This window comes from Perna viridis, chromosome 1, assembly GCF_037379345.1.
Source record: "Perna viridis isolate PV_CMFRI_1.1 ecotype Kerala chromosome 1, ASM3737934v1, whole genome shotgun sequence".
Lineage (NCBI taxonomy): Eukaryota > Metazoa > Mollusca > Bivalvia > Mytilida > Mytilidae > Perna > Perna viridis.
In genome coordinates, this window is record NC_142445.1 from 31,046,182 (window position 1) to 31,065,805 (window position 19,624).

At 32.8% G+C, this 19,624-nt stretch overlaps 2 protein-coding genes across 3 annotated transcripts; one reads left to right on the top strand and one right to left on the bottom strand.

Moving 5' to 3' along the window:
* The first annotated feature begins 1,465 nt into the window (after positions 1-1,465).
* LOC148628347 (metalloproteinase inhibitor 3-like) lies at positions 1,466-8,290 on the top strand. Its single transcript, XM_088586077.1, has 6 exons — positions 1,466-1,618; positions 2,039-2,153; positions 3,030-3,124; positions 3,731-3,842; positions 5,328-5,452; positions 7,953-8,290. Exons 2-6 carry the CDS (start codon positions 2,039-2,041, stop codon positions 8,160-8,162), a joined length of 657 nt encoding a protein of 218 aa, XP_088442203.1. The 5' UTR covers positions 1,466-1,618; the 3' UTR covers positions 8,163-8,290.
* Positions 8,291-9,233: 943 nt separating this feature from the next.
* LOC148628348 (uncharacterized) lies at positions 9,234-12,782 on the bottom strand. 2 transcript variants are annotated; one of them, XM_088586080.1, is made up of 4 exons: positions 12,576-12,782; positions 11,314-11,495; positions 10,642-10,758; positions 9,234-9,562 (listed from the first exon to the last, which is right to left on the bottom strand). In XM_088586080.1, exons 1-3 carry the CDS (start codon positions 12,650-12,652, stop codon positions 10,664-10,666), a joined length of 354 nt encoding a protein of 117 aa, XP_088442206.1. In that variant the 5' UTR covers positions 12,653-12,782; the 3' UTR covers positions 9,234-9,562; positions 10,642-10,663. The 2 variants fall into 2 exon arrangements, with proteins under 2 accessions (XP_088442206.1, XP_088442204.1); XM_088586078.1 differs by lacking the exon at positions 9,234-9,562 and having other exon boundaries at positions 10,495-10,758; positions 12,576-12,780.
* Between the last annotated feature and the right edge of the window lie 6,842 nt (positions 12,783-19,624).

A 19,624-nucleotide genomic window follows, 5' to 3' on the forward strand; every position in this document is an offset into this window, starting at 1 on the left:
TAATGGATACGAGGGGACACGCTCCATTTTGTATTAAGTACCATTTTGTGCAAGAATCAGGCAATTAGTAGCAAAACATTTTTCTCAATTTGGTCTTTTTTTTTTGCCTCAAACATATTCAGTGCATCTAGAAAACAACTGGAAAGCTATTTAAATTTATCCTGAAGCACCCATGACTTAGATGTTTTTACTGCTTATATCGGGAAAATGTGCGGGAAAATTTTTCCACAGTGCATTTCAACTAAATTTGACATATCAAAATCTTAAAAAGACAAACTTTATAATCATTTTGATAGTAATTTCTGGAGGTTATAAGGTATAAATACTTAGTGCAATAAAATCTCTGCGTTCTTTTTCCTCATGTCAAACATCTTATACACATTTTGCCTGATTCTTAGAAAGAGAAGTAATTAAGTAGCTGTCTTTGTAAGAATCATGCAAAATCTGAAAAATGTGATACACCCGAAAAAAAGGCTACATATTTTTATTTTTGTAATTAAGTTGTTTTATGGTCTATACCATGAAATATGTAATTATTCATTCAAATATGCCTGAACTTAGGAGATAATCAACATTGAAAATCCAATAGATTCTATTGTATTTGTGTGTCATTTACAGAGTTATCTCCCTTTATTTTGAAATTTACAGTGTATTCGATATAATTTTTATCTGTTATGAACATGGGTTATATGAAAAACTGAATGTTAATTTCTGTTTACTATGGCAATTCAAACAAAATATCAAAAAATAAAAATATGTAGGCTTTTTACCCATGAATCACATTTTGCATGATTCTTAGCTGGAGTGCTACTTAATATGACATTGTCATATGAAAATTCATTGTAGTAATTACACTTAAGATCTGTTCTCATAGCTCTCGCTGCAATGTCTAATTGGCTAAGATCTTACGCTTGTCTAGTCAACCTTGATATAAATTTTTAAATGAAGAAATTTTCTGGAACGAAAGTGATTGAAATCAGCTTAAATGGCGGTATTTTCCAAATAAATTAAAGGAAAAACATGAAAATTAATACGTTATCTTTTTTTTCAATTTTCATGAAAATTCACTGCAATTCTAAGAATTTATCTGTTAGATTTTGATATTTTATCGTAAGAGCATAATAGATGACCCAAATATCAGACAGAGAACTAACCATTAACATGGGTGCATGTCCTATAACACATACAGCATATTTGACGTCACATTACATGCACTCGTCAAGTAAACGCACTTTTATTACTGTTTTAATAATGAATGATTAAAGAGGCGAATTCAAAGGACTGTAGTACATTGTATATTTTACCTGCACTTTAAAACTTACGTAACATTGGCGGAAATTACTGTAAAATTTTACGGAAAGTGAAGACTGTTTAAAAAAATATGTTAAAGTAAATACGTCAAGTTTTTTACACCTACAAGAATTTTAAGAATCTGTGGTGTATTAAAAATACACAGAACCTCTCCTTCAGAAACGACGACTAAAAGCTCTAATGGTAGTAACTAAAAGTTTCGCCATACACTACTTATATGACGAACGGAAAGACCCTCTTAAATGTATATATAACTAGACACTTTCATCCCATCTTTAGTCTGAATTAAGTGGTCTAGAGTCTGAAGGTAGGCATTTTAATTTGTCTGAACTTGATTCTTTCTTTCTTTGTTGTTAAATCAATGACAATGGTAAAGTGGACACTTTTAAGCTCGAGCAAAAATGGATGTTACACTCAATTTTTGTTAGCTAAAATTTAAGTATTACAATTATATTAGTATGCAAATTTACTTCGTTTACTCATGATATTTGCGATTACAAGTGTCATCACAACTTACAGTTGCCACTATTGACAGTCGTCTCTATCAAGAGGATTTATAATGTGATTGTATATAGTACCTTAATTTATTCATCTTCGCGTGCACGTGTATTAGCTATCATTTATGTAGCTTAAGGAGGTAGACCTAGGGTAAGGGACATAACTCTTGAAATCAGTGCCAATCATTTATATCGCAAATTTCAATATGCAATTGTTCTGTTTGTTTTAGATGGCATCAACAAATCTTTTGTTAGCAGTAACGTTGGTTCTTATAATCAGGACAGGTTACTGTTGCATGTGTCAGCCTAGACATCCACAGCAACATTTCTGCGACTCTGATTTTGGTAAGACTCACACAAATTAAAAAAAAAAGCATGAAACTCAAAGATATCTAATTGTTCGATGAAAATGAATTTTGAAAAAAGAGAAATTTCAAAATGACAAACTAAATATAAAAATGACATTAGTATCATGAGATTGTTTGTAACAACGAGATTTTCCTCTCTGTTCTATCTTCATTTTACTAGTACACATACTAGCGCTTATTCATCTCATCGGAAGATACAATCCAGTTGAAAAGATAATCCTTGTTTATGTGTCACACATATAAAGAGGTTCAAGGATTGTTTTGATTAATCATAAGCGTGCTAAAAAAGGCCATTGTTTGCTGGTAAAAACATTTTAAATTTGATTGTTTGTCAATGAGGTAACTATATTTGTACATGTAAAATTCCTATCAGTCTTGAAAATATTCAAGTTTATAATTACAATTGGTGGACAATTATTCAGTTATCAAAAGAGCTCTTTTTTTATTTTGGTCCTATCTTTAGGACATCTAATTAGTAGTCTTATGATCATCTTTAAGATAAGACGCGGACTTAGGATGTCTAAATGAGTCAACAAAAATGTGTACCGCCTTATTTCACGAGTCGTCCGTTCACAAAATATTAAAAGAAACAAAACAATAATTTTTAATTTATTCATTGCAAATTTTTCCCGAATTTTAGTTTTGGTCACATCTTTATAATGATGGTCTTAAGATGGCTTTGTTGTGCAGCATAAGCTCCGTCTTATAGTGATATTGTGACTATCCTCATCAATGTCCTTAGATATGCCTTATGGCATGTCTTTAGTTTGAGTATCTTTGTTACACATGCTCCAGGTTTCAAACTATGGTTCCTTTTAAATCCCATATTTTAGTACACAAATATCCGTTTCAGTTGTCCAAGCTGGAGTGCTTGACAAAGACTTCGTTTATGACAATGACCACCATATTGCAAACCACTTCATAGTCAACATAAAAAATGTGTACAAGGTAATTTATAATATATATACGATACAGCCTTGTTGTCTGACTTAAAAGTACTGTCTTATATACATACATTGTATACCTCATATTAAATATTACATGAAATACGATGTTGATATTTGTATGCAGATATAGAGGAAGTGATTTAAAAACAATGCATGATAATACGAATTAAGTCAAAACGAAATTTTGACACAATTTAAAAAAAAATAATAATTTCGATGTAGAACATTGAAATCCGAAGACCGATCTGCATTTAATTGTTTACTTCCGGGGTCTGCATTACAGTGCAGTATCACTTTAATCGTGTAGAAAAAAGATATTTGTCATTATGTATCGGTGTTTAAACACATTTGTTTCTTTTAATAGTGAATTCAACGCTCTTAAATTAAAAAAAATCATCCATGCATATGAATGGTAGCTTACTAGATTCAAGTGTAATTGTTCTTTTTTTACAGTAGCGGATAATTTAACTATTATAAAGAAACCTTCTAATATAACCATAAGTGGCGCGATTTGGGTATTTTCAAATACTTACAGACGGTTAACTGAAAGGATGCAAAGTGTTCTTTTTTTCTACAAATAAGTATAACTTGTCATTTTTGTTTTCAGTCAAGTGAAGCATATGAAAATGTCACCCAGTTTTTCATCAGTTCCCCAGCAAAAACTCTCAACCTTTGTGGAATAGATGATCTAGTGATAGGAAAAGATTACTTGATTACAGGTGAATAAAAAATCATAATCACATTTTGTCTGATGATACTTTAGCTTTATCTGGTAAGATGAGCCTACAGGGCAAGCTCATTACAAAATAAAAATATTTATCTTGTAATCGACCATTTTCGGTCAAAAACGCAGTTCATCCCTTAAATTAAATGGTAATTCAAGCTTGGTAGGTATGCTTAAGAGGTAAAAGTTGTTACCGTGGTAAAATTTTAGAGTTTTTTGTTTGTTTGTTTGTTTATTTTTATTCTATTGCGTATTCGATGTGGTTATTTTCATTTGCTTAAATTGAATGATAGTCAAGAGATTGAAATTAAGAAATTATAGAATCGTTAAAAAAATTAAAATAAATGCGCACCTTGATATTTTGATGACTAAAGTCTTCGACACAAAGGTGTAGTATTGATCGATAATTTAGCATAACTCCCATTTACGTCTACACGGCGGTACTTCTAAAATCACCTTGAGAAAAGCTAGAACTAGCACATTGTAATTGTTTCAGTAATTATCGACCCCCCCCCCTCCCCCCGTAATACATGTATGTAACTATATCAGTGATATCTGAAGAAAAGTTTTACCAAGAAGACAATGCGAAGCACATTCTACGGAAAGCGTAGCGGTGGGGACTATTAATATAACTTTTTTTTCTGATACATATTGTAGCGCGGAAATCAATCAATACATGTTTAATGCAATTAGAATACACTCAAGGTACATCCTTTCTTATCTTTACAATGGATTTGAAACAAAGCACATAAGTAGAAGTCACTCAATGAAAAAGTATCATATCTAGGGACAATGTCCAGAAGAACGTTGAATTCAGTCACAAACCCATTTCGCATATTTTTGATAATGTAGAAATTGCATGGTAGCCGAAATTATTTATTTGTGTGTTTTGGTTTTTAAGAATTTTAAAATGATGAATATTGACCATCTGCTTGGAGCAAATATAATTAATGACCGGATTTTTATCGATGCGATATCATAAATGTGATTTAAAATTCTTATGGATTCAATGATGTCCCTTTTCTAGAGCAGGATACTACAATTAGTACAAAGAGTAAACGCTTCTTGAATCATATTTACGTATCAACATCAAATATTGTCACATCAGTTTGTGTTCGGTTTGTTGAGTTAATTGTGTAATTACAGATGTAAACTGGTTGTGCAATGATTTCAGAAGTTGATGTGAAATACAGTGAAACCCGTGTAAACCCAATCTACACCTTATTTAATCTTTAAAGTTCAAAATACATTTCAGCTACTATGAAGTGCTTTAACAAAGGTTTTGGATTATGCAGGGTTCGATTAAGACAGGTTGTTAACTTGTAGTCAAAACAGTTTACTGAAGATTTATGGGAATAGTTGACAGCGTATTTAGTAATTGACCTGAAATAACATGACGCTATGATAACTATATAATTTCCGTAGGGTATAAAAGACTTCTCGAATGAACCGTTGAAATGCATTTGTTCTGTCGTTTTAGGGTTTATTTCAGACGGTGAGCTGCAAACAACTATCTGTGATTGGGTTATACCACACAATGAACTGACTGGTGCCCAGAAAAACGGTCTTAATTCAAAATATGACCTAGGTTGTCAAAAATGTAATGTAAGTACAACTGTAGTGTATCTTTACAAATATAAATTGAAAGCCTATTAAGTGTAAGTTATTAAGTAGCAATCTTTGTAAAAGTCATGCAGATTCTGTAATATGTCATACACCCTAAAACAGGCTACACAATTTTATTTTTGTAATTAATTTACTTTATAGGTCTATATGATGAAATGTATTTATCTCCCTTAATTTGGAGTTATACAGTACATTCTATATAATTTTTATCTCCTAATAGCAAGGATTATATGGAAAGCTACATGGAAATTTCTATTTAGTATAACATTTTGAACAAAATATAAAGCAATAAAAATATGTAGGCTTTCAAACCGTGAATCACATTTTGCATGTTTCTTATCTGGAGTGCTACTTAACATGTTCTATTATCATCAAATTACATTCAAATATACTGTTAACACCTTGTAATCCCTTATTTTATATGACACCTTTAGGCTGCCTTGAGATTAAGTTAATTTTACTTTTTTTGCCTGATATGTGGTTTCGAATCGAATCATATTCTAAATACTTTCCAAATATTTTCGCAATTTTTCCCGGATAAATGGTCATATAGGTTACAGACCACCAATTCAACCAATGAGCATTTGGAACGTACGCAAAAATAGTCCTACGCAGAAATTACCCCTGTTCCTCATAGTGCTGTGAAAAAAGTTCTCATCTTATTTTAAAAATTTAAACAGTTTCTGAAAGGAAAAACATTTCTGTACATTTTATAGGTGCATTTTGCTTCTTGTGATGTGAAGCCTAATCTCCATAATGATTTTTAAATATACCCCTATCTTGTGAAAACACTGGGATTTCCCATGCTATTTATAGACCCTTCACTTCCGGTGACCAGTACTGCACTGCAAGTCTGCTAACCCCACATGCCATTCTGAGGATTGTGAGCTGACATATGTAGAATCATGCTGATATATAGTCATCTGCAGGTTAAAGTTAAGGTAAAGTCCAGAGAAGCCATTGAATATTGTGAAATTAGCATAGAAGCCTATGGGAAGTGGAATTAGTGGTTTTTAGCCTTAAGCTGAAGCCATGGCAAAATGAAAAGTTTCTTGAAATAGCTTTAAACTACTTGAAGATCTTGTTAACTTTGCCATGAGAGGAATACACTACAAAAATCCTTCAAAATATGCATTTTTTTAAGTTATAGGTCCAAATTATGGAAAATTGGTCTTTTTGGCTGATTTTTATGTCCTATCTTGTAAAAAGTGTAGAAAATTTAGTAAAAATATCAAATATTAAACTTTGAGGGCTATATTTACCTAAATATGGTAGTAATAAGCACTTGAAATCAAGTTTTGTGTAGATTTGAGCAAAAATTAGGTTAGAAATGAGGAAAAACTCACTTTCATTACTGCGGTTAAGGCCATATAAGCATTCCCCTATGGCAACATGGAAAATCCATTATTGAGCACTTTTTTTGCTTTAGGTGCCCTTTACTGGTCATGTTTTAATGTGAAAACACTGTATTTACAAATTTAAAGCCAAATATATCACCTTTTGTGAAAATTTAAAGATTTAGGATGTTTGACATGTGATCAAGAAAAAGGGGGAGGCATGTCAGAAATAAATTTTTAAAAATAGACCAATTTCTCAGAAAATGATTACTTTTAAAACTATTTCTTCATTAATATTGTTAAAAAACAAGTTGTGATTGATATTTTTTATTTGAAAAGTCAGAAAAAGTTCTTTGCAAATATTTAATGCATTTCAGTATGGTAGAATATTTTCACTTTTTTGCTCGCACAACTTGGTTACCCTATATTTAAAAATCAAATATTTAAAAAAGTGCTTGTCACATTTCACTGAAACTTTGCAAATGCATTCAGTATGTGTGTAGGAAGATACCTGTATAGTTATTTATTTTTTCTAAGACAAAAAGTGACTCTTTAGGTTACAGACCACCAATTCAACCAATGAGCATTTGGAACGTACGCCAAAATAGTCCTACGCAGAAATTACCCCTGTTCCTCATAGTGCTGTGAAAAAAGTTCTCATCTTATTTTAAAAATTTAAACAGTTTCTGAAAGGAAAAACATTTCTGTACATTTTATAGGTGCATTTTGCTTCTTGTGATGTGAAGCCTAATCTCCATAATGATTTTTAAATATACCCCTATCTTGTGAAAACACTGGGATTTCCCATGCTATTTATAGACCCTTCACTTCCGGTGACCAGTACTGCACTGCAAGTCTGCTAACCCCACATGCCATTCTGAGGATTGTGAGCTGACATATGTAGAATCATGCTGATATATAGTCATCTGCAGGTTAAAGTTAAGGTAAAGTCCAGAGAAGCCATTGAATATTGTGAAATTAGCATAGAAGCCTATGGGAAGTGGAATTAGTGGTTTTTAGCCTATACTTACTACTTAATTCTTACCTCTTATAGTTTGCCTAATTCTCTGTTTGCTCAGCCATATAATTATTATCAGGTTTTTATCAGGTTTAAGTGAAAACAAGTAAATGAACAATTTCAGATTGCAATGTGTAGAGGTGGTCAATGTGAAAGCAGCAAGCCTAATTCCTGTGTATGGGACTTCTTTGGTCCTTCGGCTGATTGTTACATTCAACATGGAATCTGCAGGCATGATGGGGTCGAATGCGATTGGATCAATACAAACGTATTCCAAGAATGCGAAGGAAACGCCCTGTTCGGTGGGGATATTAACCACGGAAACCTTTTGTAAATTCGAAAATGCAATGATGTCGATTTAATGGGAGTTTTAACCAAGATGATGTTTTTTTAATGATATGCACTGACTTGTCGAGTGGCATAATGACCTGTTATTATGAATAAAGCATTTACTGCATTAAAGTACTTGTTCTTAATTAAATGTACCACTGAATGTTTTATACGGACATAAATATTAAGACGAATATTTTCAAGGTTAAAGAGTAACCAAAGGAACCAAGGTTATAGCTGAAGTCAAAATAGTATAATCCAGGGACAAAGACCAGATACGGAAAACAGACGAACACAAAATAACCAAAATAATACATGCAAATTCACAAACGTAAATGAGCAACTTGCACTGAAAACTGGGAGCGTGGACCAGGTGCACCGGTAGGGTAAGCATGCTTTGCTTTCGAGAAACACCCGCCGAGTTGCTCATAAAAAGTCAAGTTCAGGGTAGACGAAAGAGGAAAGGAAAACTATGACACGTTGAATAAATCAGTTTTCATGGTGCAGATGAATACACCATAACGATTCATAAGTTCATAATGACGACCATATAACTTCTGTAGTGATGACTTCAATCTTGCAGCAGAATGACTGTTCCAGAAGCCTAATTTTAGGTTAAGGTATTATCGTTTTTTTATTTTATTCCATCTAAACACACATGGCAGTTTTTATGATGGAGCTTGTTGTCATAAGTTGTGGAACATTAAATTATCAGATAAGACGTCATTTTTAGTGGCGGCATTAGAGATTTTGAAAAGGAGGGTTCAAGCTGGGTTCCAAAGAATGGGGTTCTAGGCTATTATTTGCTCGTTTTTGCCTTAAAATTGTCCGAAATTTAAAAAAAAATGAGACCCCCTACATTTGTAGATCAGCTAATGCCAATTGTAATATTTTACCTTACATTTACACAACATCAATGATGAATAAAAATATTGGCAATACCCACCTCCAAAAAACAACAAAAAGATATCATTGTCTTTCTAATTAAAGTAAACGTGAATGCCAAAGTCACAAATGTAAATACGCTTTAGTATGAAAAGATGGCAAAATAAAAATTGCTCTTTCCAGTCAAAACTTTTGTTTTGTTAATAATAATTTTATTTTTATTGCAACCCCTAACCCCATCTTTTGACTTCGGAAAAGACTAGTTCTCTGATTGACTAGTACTGTGAGTGAGCTCACAGCTACATGTGATACCTCTTTAGTTGGATTGTCCTTTTCCAGCCGTTTTGAACTAATCATATTCCTGCATGCACATGTAAATGAAGATATGTACAATGCATAATGCCGGACATTCACACATATCAAAAGTTTTTGCAATATATCAGTAACTATTAAGTACCATTCTGTGTAAGAATCAGGCAATGGGTGGCACATCATTTCCCCCAATTTAGTCATTTTTGCCTAAAATATATTAAGAATATCTAGAAAACAACCAAAAAGCTAAGTTTATCCTGAAGCATCTTTCACGGTGACGTAGATATTTTCTTGACTGCTTATATAGGGAAAGAATGCGGGAAAATTTCCTCCGCCATTTTTCCGTAGTGCATTTCAATTAAATTTGACCTATCAATATCTTAGCACCTGCGTATGGAGTGTTCATATCATACCTCATACGTTATGTCAGAGCTTGCCAAAGCTACGCCGACTTTTTGTATCGCGCTAAAACTCTAACAAATATGTTTCTGGAACAGGGTTATGTTGCTACAAGATTGAAGTCATCACTACAGAACGGTCGTCATCATGAACTCGTGGATCGTTATGGTGTATCCATCTGCACTATGAAAACTGATTTATTCGAAGGGTCATGGTTTTCCTTTCCTCGTTTATCTACCCCCGGACTTGAATTTTTACGAGCAATTCGGCGGGTATTTCTAGAAAAGCAAAGGACGCTTACCCTACCGGTGCACCTGGTCCATGCTCCCAGTTTTTAGTGGAGTCAGAGTTACTCATTTGTTTTTGTTACTTTGTATGTATGATTTTAGTTACTTTATGTTCTTTGTTGTGTATGTCTGTTTTCCATGTCTGGTTTGATTACATTCTTTTGATTACCACTATAACCTTGGTTCCCTTGATTACTCTTAAAAAGGCAAATTTTACATTTTACAAACTCTTTGACAGTTATCTCTGGTGGTCATCAGGTATAATTAATTGGTTAATGCAATAAAATCTCTGCGCTTTTTTTTTCCTTTCTATACGTTTTGCCCGATCATTTAACCGAGAAGTACTTAAATGGTTTAGGAAGAGTGTCCTTCCTGGAGTTGGATTTATATCTGCCTTTCAAAGTATCATGTGATAATTGTGTTGCTTGTAACCTTTTTTGAAAGTATTATCGATTTCATACAATTTACTTTAATATGATTTGCACTAAGTAAATAGGTACACGTACAGACGGACTGGTGGACAAACGGACACGTGTATAATGTTAATGTTATACACGTGTATAATGTTAATGTTAATCATATTATCACAGTAAAACTTGCCAAGTTTGTCGACGTGAATAAATCACACAGAACTTTCCTCCCTGTTAAAAAGTCTTGGTTTCTTAACATACGGTGGGTCCTTGTCCTTTTTGAGAAAATCACGCCTCGGTGCCATACCTAAGGAGACCATTTAGAATTAACATAGTTATCAATTTACACGGCGATAAACAGAAAATATGTTGATTTTAAGCTGTTCATCAATATTTACATTTTGAAGATAGAATGAAAAATCTACTCGTGTTCATGTATATAACGAAAGTGCATAGTTCCTCAAATTTTGATTTTTTTAGTACATTTGTATGTGCAATGGTAAAGTGAAGTTTTTGAAATAAGAATCAGTCTAAATAATTTATGAAGATACTCCGCCAAAGCCTGCAATAACAGTTGGTCAAATCTAAATGTGATCGCTCATGTATTTGTTTCGTGCGACTTAAAAACAAATACCAAATACTTCTGTAGTCTACATATACCATGACTCCCTGTACGACGACTTTAAGCTAAATCGAAATTGTTAAACTTTTGGCTCATATTGCCTGTTTTCATTTAGTTTGTTTGTTCGTTTTTTTTATATTTTTTGTTGTTGTTTTGTTTTGTTGTTTTGTTTTTTTTTATTCTTGGTTTTAATATAATATGATCGAATCAGGTAAAATTGTTCTTTCTGCGAAAAATTACCTGCCAAAACAGGATGTTTTGGTCTGGTAGAGTCACGTGATTCAAGCGTCTTGAGCTCGGTCAAATCTTCTTTGGGTTTCTGTAGACGGCAACACCAACACAAAACAATGAATGAAACGACCACAATTCCAAGAAAAATACCTAGAATAGCTCCTCCTATTATATAGTACTTAAGCCCAGCACTGAAATGAAATTTGGTATGTTTTGATAATATTGCCATTAATTTATTCTCTTCACCGAATCCTAAGAAAAGGTCCATATTTAACTTGGGGGGGGGGGGGCTGGGATTTGATGTCGGATAAAAAATTTTGTTTCGCGCAAGAACTATTTCAACTGCAACCGAAATTAATGTTTTGATTTGAAAATCTGCTTGTAAAGTAATGGAAAACTATAGAATCTCAATGGATCGGTAATTCTTTTCCCCAAAATTTGGAAGATTTATTTTTTTATTAATGATTCCCAGTCCCCTTGCCTAAAAATGTCAGTGCCTAAATAAGCATGTAGCATATGAAACCACGGTAATTAATTGTCATGAAACCCTGAAATAAAAGCTGAAATCTGTTTTTATAAAACACAGTCTTTGTTCTGTCTTCCTGTCACAAATTCAGGTGCCAGAAACCCCCTTTTCTGACAACTTGCACAATCTTTTTGGGTCCTATAGTATGTCAGATTCCTAGTTTTCATCTTTATCGTATTTGGACTCCTTTGCCGTTAAGCCCCATAAATGAGCATAATAAATAATGAAGGAAATTGGGCATTTCACAGAATGAAGGATCATTAAAAAGAATGCCCGTTTAAACAGGGTTTGATATTTTACACATAATATATCTGAAGAATATTATGAGGAAAAGATCAATTACGTTGTTAAATAGAAACTCCGCTGGACATTCTATTGTCAAACACTTATTTCAACGTTTTTTTTCAACTTCGTTGTGAGATATAGAACTATTATAAGGCATGAAAGTTAGACTTCACATCTATCTATTCTAATTTTTTTCGGTATATATACATGTATGTAAATGTATGCCTTTGACATAATTATGTACGACATTTATAAGTCACCTTAGCTCAAGTTTCTAACCGTTTACTTCAAAGTCGAGCTTCATATTGATTAAAGGCGCAAATCCCCATGTATACATGTTATGCGGTTACCATTTCAAAATTTAATTGTCCCGCGGAAAAGATTATATACTTAAATGTGCGCAATGTAAGTTGATACTTCATGTTAAATGCATAAAAACAGCTACATTGTATATACTTACTTTGGATCCAGCTTAGTCCCTTCCACTAACCATACATGTACCAGCAAGATCAAGAAAAAGAAGAAATCAGATGCCATTTTACGAACAAAATATTGTAAAACGTTATGCTAAATGTCTATTGAAAACAACGAGCTTTCTTCCATTGTTATTGTTTCACAGCTGAAAGAGTTCTTTTGTTTTTACCATGACCGTGCCAATTTTAAATAATCGAAATAGATATGATAGACCTTTGTTTATAATCATATCTGAATTTGTCAACTGATTTTCTAGTGCTTATGACCTTTTAGCTGAAACTTTTGAACGCAGCGATTTGTTGTATATAGTTTGTCACAAATTATTAGATATTTCCTGCGCTTTACGTCGAATTTTTAACATTCGTTCTCTCTAAAATGCACCACTCTGACTCAAATTTGAGTAGTTGTTACTGGTGTAACGGAAGCGGGGGTGTGTGTGTACATGTACGCTATAAAACCTGGTTTAAGGAGGTAGACCTAGGCTAAGGGACATAACTTTGACATTAGTGATATGTTTCAAATTGTATCATATTCAATTCCACAAAAGCCGATCAAGCTTTCATTTGAAACAGAATGAAATCAATCTAAGTTACTTTGATGCTTATATGAGATGGATGTAAAATGCCGAATACAAGCATTCTCATGAATTGCAAGAGTTTTGTCCCTTACCCTAGGTCTACCTCTATTTGGTTTACTTTAAAAACGCATCAAGGTTGTTTCCAACTTTCCAGTTTTTGCCTTGAACAAATTAGATATTGATTGTTAAATGGAAATGAACTTTGAAATTCCTTCTTTTCACTATTCCTTTTGGCTGTTCCGTAGATTGATTGCCATTCATTTTGGTAATTTTATAATTACATTTTTATTTATCTCATACACACGAGCAAATACTATTGATATACGAAAAATTGTCATATCTTTTAAGGGGACGACCATTTTGGAAATAAATGTTTCGGCCTGGAAAATTTTAGAAATAAATAATAAATATTCTGGACTCCACTACCCAGGAAATAAACAATAATAACTTTTCTAGCCTCCAGATTGTTCTGTACAGTATAAGGAAGATAATTTATCTCGCCTTATAACATTTTAAAACAATTCTGATCTGATTTTTGAAAATAAATATTATAAGTGTCCCGACCAGAACGACAAGACCCTCCTCAGAATCAGATGACAGTCCCCCAATTAACAAACTAGTGTGTTAAACCGTGACTGAGACCGCCACTGTCTAAAAGGAGCTAAAAAAAATTTTCATATTATAATAAACCACATCAACCAAATTATCATATTCATGATATATTGAGGTGACACAAATAGCGGCAGCTTTGACAACGAGATCGGGAATATTGACATAGAGACCAGAAGTATCTACGCGGGCTCAAACCTATGGTTATTTTACTCCCCAATAGTGGATCCAGAGGGGGTGCAGGTGGTTGGAATCCCACTTTTATTTGAACAGTTGTCATTTTCATGTGTAAAATTGCTAAAACAAATTGCAATTAATGTCCTAGCACCCCTTTTTTCTGAGAACATCGGCTGGCAACAGTCCTTTTCGAAGTGTCCGGATCCGACCCTGCTTTCCATCCATCATACCATTCGATATTTTTTCAAACAAAAGTTCACATGATCTTGAAAGTATGAACAGTTCGGTATTCAATTTAGATGAAACCATAAACAGATTCTTGTCTACGGGGAGACAATTTATCTTAGCAAGATAGTTTTCGCATTGAGAACTTGTAAGCGCAACTCCTTTCTACATCAAACAAAAGGTTTAGTAATGAATATAGATATTAAAGATCATTAATTTGTACATGTGATATACATTCATTCTGATTCCCCTGCAGGAGGCGAAGGTGTCGACGTCCCGGTGTGTGAGATTGGAGGGCTTTTATGAACTTGTTCATCAAAGGATGAGGGCCCATTAGGCCTTATCTTGTCTACTAAAATCATCGTGGGAAAAATTATCATCAATTCGAACAAAAACTCAATAATGTTATAATTTATATTGTAATTTTGTTTTATTTTATGCATTAAGTTTGTAATATAAAAAGTAAATATTGAGAAACGAAGGCACCAAAACCGTCTGGAAGGTCATTCGGCATAGAAAATAGCATTTGTTCACTATTTTGCAACTTATTTCATAGTGAGATCCAGCATTAACAAAAAACCATTGAAACTGAAAATGTGTATTTATTCATTCATTCTACAGGAAAAAGCATTTCTCTATGTCCATTCCGTAAAAAAAAACTTTCAAAAATCACGTTTAAAATCACTTTACCTGTACATGTATCATGTGACCTAGCTACTTATCACATGATTAAACGGTGTCATCCTGGTTTGCATACATTTAATTACCATACTAATTAAATAGTTAAATAAACAAAAAAGACAATGGGTTCATACACCTTGAAGACCTATAGTTTGTTTTAAGATTTTCAAGATTTTATTGATACACTCAGGCAGAATACACTGCAACAAGAGGCTAATCAAACATAATACATATACAAAATGGCAAACAAAGACAAAGTGGTACATGCTATTACATAAGAAGCATATGACAGAAAAAACAATGAAAAATATATACACTGATACGATGTAAGCGACAATATTCTTAACTTTTAACAATTGTCAATAACACTAATCACGTGCTAAGCAGATCACATCAACGGTGTCATCCCAGTTGTCCCACATTTTATAATTACAGGTAAAAATGTGTGGGACAAGTGGGAATCGTGTACATGTTAATTAGTTGTTTTCACACCCTTATTACAATAGGTAATTATGTATAGTCTTTTTCTGAATATTATCTAATTGTATTATGTAGTATCTATAGATAAATTGTTCCTGAAGTATATTTATTGCTATAAAATATGTAACTTATTATAAAATAAAATAGATCTTTTCTAATCCTTTGTACTGATGCCTGGTAACAGAGGGAGATATTCCATGTGGATAGTTTGAATGCATTTTGAACTGTGCTTTTTGATGATGCTTTTTCCATATTAATATTTTTCTCCTTGGGTGATAATTGAAACAACAATAATTTTTTCTAATATTTATTAATTGCTTTATGATATATTTCAATATTTATGAAAATAACAAGATTCACAAAAATTAACAGAGAATGATAATAATGCACTATTACAGTATAAAACAAACAGTAAAATGTTCATACACTTCTACCCAAGGTGAATAAGCTGAGATGCTGCATCAGCATAATTGATAACTGTGATTTCCCCGTTGCGTAGTCTTTGTTTGAGTAGTTGCAGTCTGCTGTCAATATTTCTGTATTTGCGGCGCTTTCTTGTTGGTAGTCCCCTGCTCTAATTTGGATGATATTTACTTCATTGGCTGACTGGATCTGCTTGAGATGAGTAATGAATGTGTAGATGTTCGGATGTGCCTGCTGTATTTGTTTCTTAATCTTGGAATGCCATCCCTCTAAGTGGTTGGTTGTTCTGGATTCATCATGGTCAAAGTGGTTCCAGATTTGCTGATCAGACTCTACCCACTGCGTTGTTACATAGTCTGTAAATGGTATTGTGTTGATGTTAATATCGGCATTTTCCAAGTCAGTCAAAGCATTAAACCACAAATCTTCTACACTCTGCAGAGGAACTAAGGGTAGCACTGCTGCTCTGCGTACCAGTATCTTGATGACTTTTTCTTTGTACTGTGTTTGCAGTCCTGATTGCTGTGTCTTCCTCCAAATACACTGCGTGAAATGAAAAAAACACCCTCGAATTGCAATGTTAGGAAAGACAGTCTTTGCTGCATTGATTGTCGCAGTCTCGAAGTCCAGAACAAAAGTTGAAGGCTGAAGTTGAAGTTGCTGGTTTGTGCAGTTGGTATGTACAATACTAAAAAACCTTCTGTAAACGTCTTCACTCTTGCCAGGGAGTAGACCATAAACAAGAGGATACATCTGACCATTTACTTTGCCATGAATTGTGTAGAGTTGAGTAAATACAGAAGGGCAGGTGAAGAATGTACCATCTCCAAAGATGGTGTCGTTATTGGCTAGTAGTTGAAGACTCTGTTGCGTTGCGAAGACCAATATGCGTTGTCCATTGTTGTCATCTGCAAGAAGGAACTGTTCACCAGCTGATGTTTGGGTCCATTGACCTTGTAAATCAATGTCGTTGGTTGATGTTGGCAACTTTGGTAGTAGACGGGAACGTTGTCTATAAAGTATGCTTCTAGAAGACTGGAATGTTGGTAGTTTTTCAACCATATTTTGTACATCAACACTGAATATATACATTCAATACAAACATACATGTACAAGTGGGTTAATACAATATGGATTTTAAGTTAATCATGATTTATACGGTTTGTAAGTATACATTTATTTCTTATAATATTCTATAATAATTTGCTAAGTCTTTGCACAAAGATAGCCAAATTATTCAATACTGTTTTATTACAAAGAGACAACAACCCTTTAAGTTTGTCTTCCTTTGGATATGTATAATAGTACGACGGGATGAATTTTATTCTAAACCGCTGTATGTGTTCATTTTTACATTGAAACAAGTAGTGAAATTCATTACCAATAGCACCAAGATTACATAATAAACAAAATCTTTCTGAGCGTGAGGTGTTGGTCCAACGTCCAGTTTCAATTGGAAACTTGACGTTTGAGCAACGTAACTTACTTATGTAGATTCTACGATTTTTATTTAACTTCACTAAATACTTTTCAAAACCAAATTCATTTTTAAATAAACTGTAGGATTGACCTCTAGACGAATTCATCATGTCACTGTACCCCTTCTGTATAAACTGATCATGTAAAATTTGTTTGACATATATTTTAGTGTCTAGCTTTAGTTACTTAATACACTTTGACTATTCCATACATAAGATAAACCAGAGTTGTCTAATATAGATTTAACATATAAAATCCATTTTGAATGATATACATTTCTGTTATGCATATCTAGTATTAACTGATACAACATTCCTGACATTTTATTTTCATTTGTAATAAGTTTAGCCCAAAAGTTCAACATGCGAATTTTAATCTCAATTTCAATCGGAGAACGTCCGGTTTCCCCATAAATCATAAAATTTGGTGTAGTTGATCTTACAGTTAAGATTTTCTTCAAAAATTGCAGATGTATCTTTTCTAACATACTAGTGTTTTCAAAACCCCAGACCTCGCATGAATATAAAAGAATTGGCTCCATCAGTGAATCAAATAATTTTAACTGTAAGTCAATTGGTATATTAATGTTTCTAATTTTTCCGTACAGTGAATATAGTGCTTTTTGAGCTTGGTCTAACATTTTTTTCTTTGCTAATGAAAAATTTACGTTGTAATTAAAAATTAGACCAAGGTATGAGAATGAATCAACTCTTTCTAAATTTGTCAAAATAATTTCAAATCATCTACGCTTACGAAAAATAATGATTTTAGTTTTGTCAACATTGACAGTCAATTTCCATCGTGAACAATAGTCTTCAAATACAAGAAGAGAACTTTGCAGTTCATACATGTTATAAATTACTTTTAATATCTTCCCACCAATATTATTTTTTATCATCTTTTTCCAGAGACCAACCCTCCATACCGTATCAAACGCCTTCTTAAAATCGACGAATGTACAAAACAATTTTTTCCCAAATGATAAATAAAGACCAATTAGGACATGTAAACAAAATATGTTATCCACTGTTGGATAACCCTTTCGAAATCCGGCTTGGGACTCTGGAATAATATCTACTAAATCTGCATATTCAGTTAGTCTGAAATTCAAAATAGCTGTAAAAAGTTTCCCGACTGATGAAACAAGTGTGATACCTCTATATGAATCAGGATCAAGGGGGTCACCTTTGTTTTTGAAAATAGGTATTATCATACCAAGTGTCCACATTTCTGGAATGACTCCAGTATTCAAAATAATATTAAACAACTTAAGATACAGTGGCATCAATATATGTGCCGTTGATTTTATGTACTCATTTATTACACAGTCATAACCTGGAGATTTACCATTTTTTAGACCTTTTATTGCAGAAATGATTTCATCCTCTGTTATTTCTCTGTTTAGAATATCATTTGCCAATTCATCATCCGATTCTGGTATTTCAAAATTTGTATCATCCAAACTATTATCAGTATTTAAATTTTTGAAATAATCGTATAAAGTCTCTATATCTATTTTTGATTGGGATTTTGATTTGTTAAAATTATTCAAAATTCTCCACAATTCCCTGGGGTCAGATTTCGATGCTTTATGAAGTTCATTTTCTAATCTAAATTTATATTCTTGAAAACATTTCTGTATTTGTGTTTTATATGCTTTACATGCTACTTTTAACTCTTTCCTATAAGCATCTGATTTATTAAGATTAAATTTCTTCTTAGCTTTATGGAACTAATTTCTCTTGAGATGACAGCTATGATCAAACCATGGCTGATCAACCCGATTGCTTCTGTTTTTATAGACATGTTTATTACCAAAAGTAGACTGGGCTGTATCCGTAAACAATTTGTTTACATTTTGCATAAAAATATCCAACTCAGATTGGATAGTTTCCTTATTATCAATATCAATCATATCCAATTGATTACATAAATTATCAACAGACAATGTATTTTCAAAATTTTCAATAAAGTGTTGTTTCTTATCCCCAATCCAACGAATAGGTTTCACAATTCTATTCACTGAGTTGCTATCCTTATGCAAATCAGACAGTGTTCTCAGTGAAATAACCAAATGCAATCTGCAATGTACATCAGAAAAAAGAGGTTCAAAATTGTTGACCTCAAACTCTTTGATAAGCGGAAATAAGTCAGATGTAACTAGAAAATAGTCAACTAAACTAGAATCTTTGCAGGTAACTTTACCAATATTTCTATCGTTACATACTCTTCCGTTTGCAATATATAAACTATTATTTCTACAAAACTGTACAAGTTTGTACCCATATGTATTACACCTTGCTTTATCTTCTGATTCCCTTTTTAAAGGAATGTTGTACATATTTAATTTATTATAATCATACAATTCATCTGACAATGTTTGA

What these genes read in the sequence shown, in the direction of transcription:
- LOC148628348 (XM_088586080.1), bottom strand. Translation starts at nt 12,652, where the DNA reads ATGGCATCTGATTTCTTCTTTTTCTTGATCTTGCTGGTACATGTATGG. An exon ending in GGGACTAAGCTGGATCCAAA is followed by an intron (nt 11,496 to 12,575) that starts GTAAGTATATAC and finishes ATTTCATTTCAG; the next exon opens with TGCTGGGCTTAAGTACTATA. An exon ending in AAAACATCCTGTTTTGGCAG is followed by an intron (nt 10,759 to 11,313) that starts GTAATTTTTCGC and finishes TGGTCTCCTTAG; the next exon opens with GTATGGCACCGAGGCGTGAT.
- LOC148628347 (XM_088586077.1), top strand. Translation starts at nt 2,039, where the DNA reads ATGGCATCAACAAATCTTTTGTTAGCAGTAACGTTGGTTCTTATAATC. An exon ending in ACATAAAAAATGTGTACAAG is followed by an intron (nt 3,125 to 3,730) that starts GTAATTTATAAT and finishes TTTTGTTTTCAG; the next exon opens with TCAAGTGAAGCATATGAAAA. An exon ending in AAAAGATTACTTGATTACAG is followed by an intron (nt 3,843 to 5,327) that starts GTGAATAAAAAA and finishes CTGTCGTTTTAG; the next exon opens with GGTTTATTTCAGACGGTGAG.